The 11,895-nt window shown below is 34.0% G+C and overlaps 1 protein-coding gene across 16 annotated transcripts; it reads left to right on the top strand.

Annotated features, from left to right (window-relative positions):
• The first annotated feature begins 589 nt into the window (after positions 1 to 589).
• On the top strand, positions 590 to 8,972 carry LOC107893651 (CCR4-NOT transcription complex subunit 3). Of its 16 annotated transcripts, XM_016818707.2 has the most exons (17): positions 632 to 903; positions 1,147 to 1,187; positions 1,286 to 1,417; positions 1,668 to 1,805; positions 2,186 to 2,236; positions 2,497 to 2,586; positions 2,667 to 2,813; positions 2,976 to 3,080; positions 5,016 to 5,066; positions 5,243 to 5,947; positions 6,025 to 6,198; positions 6,403 to 6,568; positions 7,089 to 7,231; positions 7,598 to 7,873; positions 7,967 to 8,107; positions 8,179 to 8,360; positions 8,723 to 8,972. In XM_016818707.2, the coding sequence occupies exons 4-17, from the start codon at positions 1,725 to 1,727 to the stop codon at positions 8,787 to 8,789; spliced, it is 2,379 nt and encodes a 792-aa protein (XP_016674196.1). In that variant the 5' UTR covers positions 632 to 903; positions 1,147 to 1,187; positions 1,286 to 1,417; positions 1,668 to 1,724; the 3' UTR covers positions 8,790 to 8,972. The 16 variants fall into 16 exon arrangements, with proteins under 16 accessions (XP_016674191.1, XP_016674194.1, XP_016674192.1 ...); XM_016818702.2 differs by lacking the exon at positions 1,147 to 1,187 and having other exon boundaries at positions 590 to 903; XM_016818705.2 differs by lacking the exon at positions 1,147 to 1,187 and having other exon boundaries at positions 590 to 903; positions 7,598 to 7,855.
• The last annotated feature ends 2,923 nt before the right edge of the window (positions 8,973 to 11,895 follow it).

Consider the following 11,895-nt stretch of genomic DNA (forward strand, 5'->3'; position numbering starts at 1 on the left):
TTCTCATTTTTCAACTCTACCATGTAATAAATGAAAAAAAAAAAAATTCTTTCAATACACCTACGGACAAATGGAAAGAAAGATTATATTTTGTATATTTTTATTTCTCCATTCCTTCAAGTTACCACGTAAAGTGTTAATAATAAATGCAACATTAATGCATAGGATAAATAGTTGTAGATAGATGATTCTAGTAAGATATCCTATAAGTAGTTGCATGTAATCTCGTTTTCTTTTTCATTAATTAATTTTAGAGTAAACTACAACTCTATTCTATTTTAGTCGCCTTAAAATTTTTTTCTTAATTTAATTACTTTAAATAAAATAATTATGAAATTTAATCACTTTTATTAAAATTTTCATTTTTTAACAGATTACTAAGGCAGATTAGACCTTAAATGTCTTACAACTAAAGTGACCTCGTTTCTTCAGACTAATTATAAAAAAAATTCTTAAACTTTAATAAAAAAAATCAACAAAATGCATTGTATCAATTATTCAATATGCTAATTTACCAAATCATTAAAAAATACTAAATTGGCACAATTAGTGATTAAATAGAGAAAAAATTGACCAAAATCTATTTTTGTGACCATGGACTAAGTTACCCTTAAATTTATACAGTTTAGCAGAAAAATAAAGCCCTAAATGAGCGCAAAGATATCAAATCTCACTTGAGTCGCGCAAAATTCCACTCGACGCTTCTAAAACTACAAAAATTGAGCCATCAATCTCTGATAAGGATTTTGATTCTGTCATTTGGATGATAAATTCTCTTTAAATCGCCTTGGAAACATTCAGAATTCTACGATGGGAGCGAGTCGCAAGCTACAAGGAGAGATCGATCGTGTTCTCAAGAAAGTCCAAGAAGGTGTCGATGTGTTCGATAGCATCTGGAACAAGGTTTACCATTAAGATTTCTTCTTTGCGAAAAGTCATTCTTTTTCATTTCTGTTCTCTCTTTTGTTTGGTTCCCGAGAAAATGCAGGAAAGCCGACTCTAAAAATGATAGTCGATCTGTAGTTCCCTTGAAATTGAAGCGAACATTTGTGTTACTATAGTCTCACTACTTTATGAAGTGTTTTTTGGAAATATATTAAATTTGTTTTTATTAATTTTCTTTATTAATTATTAATTTGTTTTCAGATTTATCTTGATAAAGGAGGAAGAAAGAGTTGTAAAAGAATGTAAAGTTTTATTTTTGTCAAGTAATTAGTTATCTGTAGAGCAAATTGAACCGTGGGTTGTTGATTGTTGGTTCTTTTTGGATTGTATATTGTTTTAGGTTTATGATACTGATAATGCGAATCAGAAGGAGAAATTTGAGGCTGACTTGAAGAAGGAAATCAAGAAGCTGCAAAGGTACAGGGACCAGATCAAGACTTGGATTCAATCGAGCGAGATCAAGGATAAGAAAGTTAGTTACTAGTTTTAAGGTCTTTTACATGTTTTGTTTGTATCGACTAGTTGATTTATTATGCTTCATTAAGTAATTTCTGTAATTGTGATTGCCTTCTTACTGTAATCTCATAGTCTTTCTGTATTGTTGAATCACCTTTGCCTTTAGTGGCACTTAAACTTCATTCTTGCATTAATTGTAGACTTGTATTTTTTTTTATTTGAATCTGATTATTATTACTCTTTTCTTGTGTTGTTTATCAACATAGATTAGTGCCTCTTATGAGCAGGCCCTGGTGGATGCTCGGAAGCAAATTGAGCGTGAAATGGAAAGATTTAAGATCTGTGAGAAGGAGACTAAGACAAAAGCATTTTCTAAAGAAGGCTTGGGCCAACAACCCAAAACTGTAAGCATCATCCGTGAATCTTCTTTGTTTCCATTACCTATGAATGAAAGATAATGAAAACAACACATACTAAGCCTTTTTGTCACTACATGGAATCTGCTGTATAGGTTTATACCATTGCACTCATATTAAGATTTTACCTGTCAGTGATTTAAACATAGAATCTGAGTGGTACCTTTTAGGTCTAAGTGGACTTTAGATCTTCAGTTGCTCTAATTGATCCCTTGAACTTCTTTACTTCTTCTTACCACACTTATTGTGTAGGCTTCATGTCTTGTAAACTTCTTCATGCTAAATGAAATTAATGTTGATTGGAAGCATGGGGTCTTGAAATTGTCCACTTTATTTGAAATATTTTTGACGTGTCAAATTCATTGTAGGATCCGAAGGAGAAGGCTAAGTCAGAGACAAGGGATTGGTTGAACAATGTGGTATGAAATTTATCCTTTCTACACCTTTTTCTTGCTTGTGGCAGGAATGGCTTCAACCCCTTTATGGTTCAAGTTTTAGTTATTCCATAATATCTTTGCCATTCTATCCTTTTTTACTGAATAAATTAAATATCATTTTTTAACTTCCGGTATTGCTGAACTTTTCCTTGTATATTTTGTATTTTGGAGGAATTATTAGGTTCCTTAAACTTAGTCATATAGCAAAGCTATCATGTAACGTGCACTCTTTCTCTGAGTAGGTTGGAGAGTTAGAATCCCAGATTGATAGTTTTGAAGCTGAGATTGAGGGGCTGTCTGTGAAGAAAGGAAAGATGAGACCACCTAGACTGGTAGAATTGGAAGAGAAAATACGAATGCAAGACTAATGCTTTGTTTTGATATAACTTTTTTCTTGTGTTCCTTGCTGCAGACACACTTGGAGACATCAATTACACGACACAAAGCTCATATAATGAAGTTAGAATTGATTTTGAGACTATTGGACAATGATGAATTGAGTCCAGAGCAAGTCAATGACGTGAAAGACTTCTTGGATGATTATGTGGAACGAAATCAGGTTTTGTTTTTCATTGCAAGAAATAGTTTTGGGGTGCTAATGGGATCTGCCTCTTTATTCTAATTCATTTGTACTTTATTTTTATGAGTGCAGTATTTATATGCTCTTTGTTGATCATTATGTGGGTTTTCATTTCTATATATTTTTCTAATTATTTCTTAGGAGGACTTTGATGAATTTGATGATGTTGATGAGCTCTACAGCTCATTACCTCTAGACAAGGTGGAGTCTCTTGAAGATCTAGTTGCAATTGGCCCACTTTCCAAGGTAAAGTTTTTGGTTTTGTTGCTTTTGCTTGAAGATTCTTGTATCATTTCATAGAAATTGCAATCCAAATCAGTTTTCTCTTGACATTGTTTCTCACTAAGATATGCTATTTACTAGCATATTGTTTTTAGAAAGTTGTATGTGAACAACAATGGGGAGTATTGATAAACGGAAAAAGCTTGTTTGGCTGCTGCCTGGAAGCAGTGCACTGCATTGACTTGTTTCTGTGGTGTCAAACGGGAAAAGGTTCTTCTAGAATAATGATTGTAGCCTTGGAGGGAATTAAAGAAAGGCCAAAACCTTGGCTTCTATTTAGCATCTTGGAATGTAGGACCTCTTATGTGTAAGTGCTAAGGTTGTGTTTAGCGTTACTTTTGAAAAGGACTTTTCAAGCCATAAGGAATGCTAAATATATAGTTGTTGATGTCAAAAGTGCTTTTCTAAAGCTAAAATTTCTAGCTTTTGGCTTGTGGAAAATCCACTTTTGAGCTAAAGTATCTATTTGCGCTCATTTATATATAGCATTCTATTTCCTTCTATTTCCTTTTTTGGAAATAATTTAAAATATATAGCATTCTATTTTTGAATTTGTAAGGGTTATATTTGTTTGTAATTTTAATATCCAAAATATAATTTATATATTCAAATTATATCTTACAAACAATTTATATATTTCATATATCAAAATATGAATAACGAGTTACAATAAAGTATTTTTAGTTTCATATATCATAATATTAACGAATTTGAATTTCATTTAAATGCATATTTATTTTATTTACAATATCATATCTAAAATGGATATTGTATCTTCTCAAAAGCATTTTTTTCAATGCTGCACTTAATTCTTAAACCAAACTTTTCAAAAGCATTTTTTCACAGCCTTTTTCAAAGGCAATGCTGAACCAGGCTTAAGTAGTGCTACGAGGGCTATGTTCAAGAGGCATATCAGCATTTTGCCTTTAAGAGAGTAAATGGATGAGTGACAAAGCTAAAGTGAAATACAGCAAGTATAGTTTTAGATTGCTAGTTTAGTGATGAGGTTGTTAACATTAGAAGGAAAGGTGATAGGATCGTAGAAGGTTGATAACTTCAAAGAAAGAAAAATGATCAAGGTGTGATCACACTAATGGTATTACTAGCAGCAGAGTATTTTAAGTGCCTAGGGTCGATATTTCAAAGGGATGGGTGGATGGAGATGTTAACCATAAGATAAGGGCTGGTGGCTTAGTGGAGGAATGTAACAAGATATTTGTATCATTGCAATACGCCTTTGAGTTTGAAGGTGGCTTTTAGATATGTTTTGTCATATTGGTATGAAATGTTAGGCTAACAAGAAACAACATATAGTAAAGATGATGTAGCTGTGGTGCATATCTTAAGAACTTAAATAGATGTCTGGTAATAGGAAGGAAATAGAAATGAGGAAATTTTTCTTCAAGTCCGGATAGCATCTATAGATGATAAGTTGAGAGAACTTTTTACACTTTACAGCAGTTTGGCCACAAAGGACACAGTTCGAGGATGCACTTATTAGAAGGATGGAGCACATTAAACTTGCAAAGGTTTAAAGGTTAGACTAAAAAAGATATGGGTGCAGGTAATGAATGATATGAAATTATTAGAACTTGAAGCGATGCTGGTTGATTGGGGGATGATCAGAGGAGGATTCGAGTATGTGTTATGATGTAGATTCCCATGTCTAGGTTCTTGTAGCCAGTCCCAAATATGTTAGGATTTGGGATTAAGTTGGTTCTTCTTGGTACTTGAACAAGGCCTTTTATCTGGCCAAAGGTCTTTTATCTTGCATGTGTTGTTCACTGATATAAATGCATCATCTGGCTTCTTAGATTTTTGCGATTTTTTAACAGAACAGTGTATGGAATGGCATCTTTTATAGAAAATAACTTGGAAAAGAAAACCTTGATTTGGCAGGGTGGTCCAATCTTGAAGACATCTTTGGCAGCATCAATGTCTCAATTGCCTGTAGGTGTTCTCTTTTCTCTGTTCCTTTCTTTTTTTTTATATATATATATATTTAATGATGCAGTCAGATGTTTGAAAATGTGCCAAAATTTCCTAAATAAGCTGTTTCATTTTTAGTTGGTGGCTTGGTGAATGCTTTTGATGTATAAGAGTGGGTCTTATTTTGGTCTAATCAGCAGGGTGGTTCCTCTCAGGAGCATGTTGAAGATACAGCTTCCCAGGATAGTAATTCTGATATAGCAAAGACCCCACCTCCAAAAAGTAGTACAATTAATTCTTCTGCTGCAGCAACACCAGCTGGGAGCCATGTAACCCCTGCTCCACTGAATCTTCCACCACATAGTTTGTCTGGTGCTTCATCTCCTTCAGTTCTTCCAGATTCAAATTCTGCCCAAGGCCTCTTGGAAAGCACTGGCACCACCAATCCTCCTCCTGTAAATTTATCTAATGCTACAAAGGAAGAAGATATCACAAACTTCCCTGGCCGTAGGTCATCTCCATCCCTTGCTGATACTGAAGTACGAGGCATTGGTAGAGGTCTATCCGGTCAGCCTTCATCTACTATACCCCTTGTTTCTGGAAGTGTGGCTTCTGGTAACGGGGCCCTTGGTGCTGTCCCTCCTGCCTCTGACATGGCAAAAAGAAATATTTTGGGAGTTGATGAGAGACTTGGGAATAGTAGCATGGGGCAATCTTTGACATCACCTATTAGTAACAGAATGATCTTGCCTCAGGCAGCCAAGTCAAATGATGGAAATGCACCTGTTGATTCTAGTAATCCTAACGAGTCTGCTGGACTACCTGGCAGAGCATTTTCTCCTTCAATGGTTTCTGGCATGCAGTGGAGGCCTGGAAGCTCGTTTCAGAATCAAAATGAGCTGGTATGCTAGTTTGTCATGGATCTGTACCCATGCTATACGTGTCAGGTTTGATGTAGTAGCAAATGTTTGTATTTTAGGTGCAGTTTCGTGGAAGAACTGAGATAGCTCCTGATATAAGGGAAAAGTTTTTGCAACGGTTCCAGCAAGTGCAGCAGCAAGGCCATAGCAACCTGCTTAGCAGCATGTCTCCTCTTGCTGGAGGAAATCATAATCAGTTTTCTGCACAACAACAAAGCCCTCTCATGCAGCAGGTCTCATTTGTGGATGAATTTCTTTAGCCTGAACCAAGCTGTTCAACTTCTTACTAACAAAGTTGAATGCTAATCTAGATTTTGTTGTCAGTTCATATTACATATGTATGATGTATCTATGCACTGCCAATTGGTGGAAACTCTCAGACAAATTTCTTTCATGAAAGAAAATCGTAATTATCTTTTATGATCTTATGCTTGCAGTTCAATCCTCAAAGCTCGTGTTTCTCAATCCCACCTGGTCTGGGACATGGTGGCCAAGCACCTGGTCTTAATAGTGTTACCTCTGCGAGCTTACAGCAGCAACCAAACTCAATCCACCAGCAGTCTGGTCAGCAGGCATTGGCAACAAGTGTTCCTAAGGATGCTGGTATCATCCAATTTGCTTGATTTTCTTTTGGACCTTAATTCTTTCTGATAGGCAATGTCTTTTTGAGTTATTTCTGAAGGATATCATATCATCAAATTGTACGAGTGCATCCATGAAGAAGGCTCATCCAACACTAAATTATTCTATAATAAGTAGATGCTTGAACAACTATGAACCTCTTCCTCCACCCCTTGTCTATTCTTTTTATTTTTTTTTTAGGGTCTTTTGCGACATCATGTTTGGTTTCATGGTAAATCGTCATTTTAGAAAACAATTCCAAGTAAAGCTTTTTCAAGGATATAACTTGTATTTTTCATACAAGAAAATGTTTTCTAGAGCAATTGTTGGAATTTTTCTTCAAACAATGTTGGAACTGAAAAGCTATCAGCAGAAAACCTGTTATCTAGTTTATGGACAACAGCTGTGGGCTGTTTATTTAAGTAGTCATGGAAAGAAATTAATAGTGCTTTGGTCTCTCGTATACTTTTTTTTTTCATCAATTAAGATCATATATATTCAGATGTTGGCGTTGCAAAAGTTGAGGAACAACAACCGCAGAGTTTACCTGATGGTTCAAGTTCTGAAGCTATTCAAACTTCTGGGCTTGCCAAAAATCTCATGAATGAAGATGATTTGAAAGCTCCATATGCAATTGATTCTCCTGTATGTTGAATACTTCCTAATCTTGTACATTGTACTATATGCATTATGTAGTCTGTTGTGGCACTCTGTCTGTAAAAATGTTCAATCATAACTTTCTTCACTTTTAATTTGGTAATCCGTAAGTAATCCCATTAGTTGTCTAAGTTTTTCCGCTATATTTGTCTGTAGTTTGTAAAACTCATGTTCATGGGCTTGACTAGATAGAATAAAAAGATGTGGGAAGAATAATTTAAAAGTAACAGTTTATTTTTCTTGGTTTAAAAATTGTATTGTTTGCTGTATGGAGTGTGGTTTTAGGTGAATGTTGATTGCAAAAAGATGTGAGGGATCAAACATAAGTGGTTTATAAATGGTTCTTTGCTGCAGGCTGCTGTCTCAGGCTCTTTGACGGAACCTGCTCGAAATATTAGGGATATTGATCTTTCTCCTGGACAACCCTTACAATATAACCAATCTTCTAGTGGTCTTGGTGTTATTGGCCGGAGAAGTGTTTCCGATCTTGGTGCCATTGGTGACAGCCTCAGTGGTTCAACAAATTCTGGAGGAATGCATGATCAATTGTACAATATGCAGATGCTTGAGGCTGCATATTACAAAATTCCCCAACCTAAAGACTCAGAACGAGTGAGGAGCTATACTCCAGTATGGCATCTCCATTGATCTGTTTTCTTTTTGAAAAGAAAATAAGGATGATGTTTTAGGCTTGATTAACTATGATTTGTTTGTATTTTGCAGAAGCACCCTGCGGCAACACCTGCTAGTTACCCTCAAGTTCAGGCACCCATAGTGAATAATCCTGCCTTCTGGGAACGCATAAGCATGGATGGATATGGCACTGGCACTGATACACTGTTTGTTGCATTTTATTATCAACAGGTAAAATAAGTTAATCTCTCTCTCTTAGTACAGCTGTTGGTGAGTTCTCCAACATGTCAGAATTTGTGCAGAACACTTATCAACAATATCTAGCTGCAAAGGAGCTGAAGAAGCAATCTTGGAGATACCATAGAAAATACAACACATGGTTTCAGCGGCATGAGGAACCAAAAATTGCTACTGATGAATTTGAACAGGGAACCTATGTATACTTTGATTTTCACGTGGCAAATGATGACCACCAACATGGATGGTAAGTCAGCTAAGAATTACACCTTTTTAATTAATCAACTCTATCCCTGGCTAGTTTACTTTCGTTCCCTTTCATCTGTGTTATTTGAACTTGGTTGTGTTTTGGATACGGGTATATATCTTGCAAAGGTATGTTCCATTTTTTCCTAATGTCTTCATATATTTCGGAGGATTCTTCAAGGTTCATATCTTCCCATGTTCATATATGCATCTGACATAATTGTCGGATACTGAACACGTATTGTTGCAACATAATGTTTTGTTGTGCATTTTCACTTCATTTTATGATAGCAAATTGTTAAATTTCTTTTTATTTATTTTATATGCATATATGAAAAACATATAATGTGTCATGTTTTTCAGGTGTCAGAGAATCAAGACTGAGTTCATCTTTGAGTATAACTATCTGGAAGATGAACTTATAGTATAGGAGACTTATAGGTGCGTAAGGCTATACAACTCTAATCTGCTGTGTTTTGCTTTGTATATATAAATACTGTTTAACATCCATTGAATTTCATTGGAACTAGCGTCAGTCTGAGGGCACATGTGAAATACAAAGATCAAAGATGATATTTAAACCTCTGATTTAGAATTATTATTTTATGATGTCTATTCCTGACTTTCATTATTATTATTATTATTATTATTTTAATTATCCATTACTAATTTTCTTGCAAATGAGTCGTCCAAGTATAAATTGAATCTGTTATTTTATGGGGGTTAGGGATTTAAATGAGACTTGATTTCGTGTCGCTTGGGGTCATTGAATTATTGAGTCTGAATTAAGTGTTTTAGTGTCTGGTTTTTGAGTAAATTGCCTGATTTTTTTTAATTAGCATTTAAATATTATAGTTGAGCAAAAAATCTTAGTCTCGTTGGTTGGTGTTGTTTATGTTGGTTCAAATCTCTGAATTTGCAATATGATATTATAGGTGCGCTAGTAAACTTGGAACCCAGAATATTGTACTAATTGTATTTTTCTATGTCGGTCATGTGAATATAAATATGGAATGTTGTATTTATAAAAAATAAAAAGTAAAACATATTATACGAAGACTGAGTTATCGTGTTACTCGATTTAATCTGTCATGGTGTTTTATCATTTTGTATTTATTAGAACATTATATTTAGAGTGTGTTTAGCACCGAGAAGCGAAAAAATAATATTAAATGTATAGTTTTTCAAATCAAATCAATTGGCTTTAAGCAAAATAAAGTAGTCATTTTCAAAATTTCGGTTTAAATTTATAAATGTGTTTTTTTATTTATATTAGCTATAAAATAAAAATATTATTTATTTAAATTAAATTTGACACAATTTATATTAATTATTTAAAAAATAAAATTTATATTTCATATATGATAATATTAATAATGAGTTACTATAAATTATACTACATTTTATTATAGTTTTTAAGTAGAATATTTATTAATATTAATATTGTAATAATATGAAATCGTGACAATAATACAAAAGACTTGAAAATAATGATGTTTCGCATTTAGTTGTCATTACTTATGAAATTGATATTAATTTATGAGTTATGTTTATATGTAATGTTAATATTTAAAATATGTTTTAAGAGTAATGTTTGTATACGCACGGTAATGTAAGAGTTGTGAACGAACCTCTAAATTCATTCCCATGCTGTACAAAGTTGGTTGGTCGTCATAGCTTTTTTGTTTCCAAACCACCATATTCTTGCTATGCCAAATACCTCATAACATCTCCAAAACAAGCCTTTTTTAGCCATCTTGTTGATCAGCCAAAGTCCTATGAACAAACTCATCAATTGACATAACATCTAGTGCTAAACCAAGTTCCTGCCACAAAGGAATCGCAAAAGGGAAATATATAAAGATATGATCCAAATCCTTGTTAGTTTAATGATATCTCGGACAAAGAGGGCCAATATTTGTTCCCACGAGTCAAAAGCTGACTAATACAAGGCACAAAACAACAGAATAGTTTCCTTAAAAAAAAATTGATTTTTGCCAGAAGAACCTTGTTCCAAAAGGATTGCCAAGGACCATTGATGTGAAATTTGTAATGTTGGTGAAAAAACAAAAAAGCTACTTGATAACTCGATTTAACAGAATAATGATCATTAGAATTAAAGTGCCACATAAAAGCATCCTTTGTTCAGAACCAACTCACAGGCATGCACAAAATTCTCTTAACATCATACAATGCAAACAACCCTTTCACCAACTCTTTAACCCTCATTCCTTTAGTAGGGAGAAAGAAATCACAAAAGCGTAGACTATCATGTCCATCAAAAGGAGCAGTGTTAACAAAAAAAAATCATCATTAACCTAAGGATTGTGAAAGACACTAATAACATTTCCATTTCCAATTTGCTATCTAGTACCTTCGAGAATCATTGTATTAGCCTTATGAATACCCTTCCAAATAAAAGAGGGAGATGCACCCTCCATTGAATCAAGAAACCCACATAGTGGGAAAGATTTAGCTTTGAAAATCCTACACAAAAGAGAAAACAATACAGATTACAAAATCTCATCCCACCAAATTTCTTTGAAACACAAAGCCTGTCCCCTGATGATCAATGAGCTCTCCTCTGCCCTTCACTAGATCCCCACCAAAATGAATTCATCATCTTTTGCAAGTCGTCGCAAGAAATGTAAGGAAGCAAAAAAAAAAAAACTCATACTATACACTGGAATAGCCTGAGCTATAGTTTTGATCACCACATCCTTTCCCACTCTAGAAAGTAGCTTGTTTAACACCTTATTACCCGATCACCAAGTCCAAGTTACAAGGTGCCACATTCGTTGCTGAAGCAACTATTGTCAATTTACATTTATTTTCAAACCGTTAAACATTCAAATATAACTAAAACAAGTATATAAGACGAAACATAATCATCTATGGGTCTTATACGAGCTTACAAAAGCTCTTATGCTTGCCTAAAGTCGAAAAAAGACGTAATTGTAAAGATTCTAAAATTTTGGGTTGATAACATGACGTCAGGGTTTCCTTTTCGCGACGCAATATACTGTCTTGCCTCGTCTTGACGTTAAGAGCCCGTCATCGCAATGTGAATTTTTTTAGTGCTTGTCATGACCTTGAGCAGCAACGTCGCCACCTATAATTTTGCTCTATTTCTCGTCGTGATGTCAAAGGTTCCATGTCGCGATGTGACTCACTGTTTTCACAAGAATCAACCTGGTACAAGTTTAAAGGGACCTAAAATTTCACAAAAATATTTCATACAACCAATTCACCTATTCCACAACAACATATGATTCAAAACACACCAAAACGATACAATGAATTAAATTTAAACTACTAAGATTCCAAGTTGGACAATTTCTATAATAACTCAATTTCTAGTGGTGTCAAAAAATATAGTTTCAGGACGCTATTTCAGTAAATCGAGTTTTTAATTATTAAATAAAATTATTTATAAAATTATTATGTAGATGAATTGAATTTTGGATAAATAATTTTTCCAAACTAGTGATTAATTAAGGTTTAGGGACTAAATTATAAAGTTTAAATTGTTATAG

The sequence above is a fragment of the Gossypium hirsutum genome, chromosome A13 (genome assembly GCF_007990345.1).
Source record: "Gossypium hirsutum isolate 1008001.06 chromosome A13, Gossypium_hirsutum_v2.1, whole genome shotgun sequence".
In the NCBI taxonomy this organism is placed as follows: Eukaryota; Viridiplantae; Streptophyta; class Magnoliopsida; order Malvales; family Malvaceae; genus Gossypium; species Gossypium hirsutum.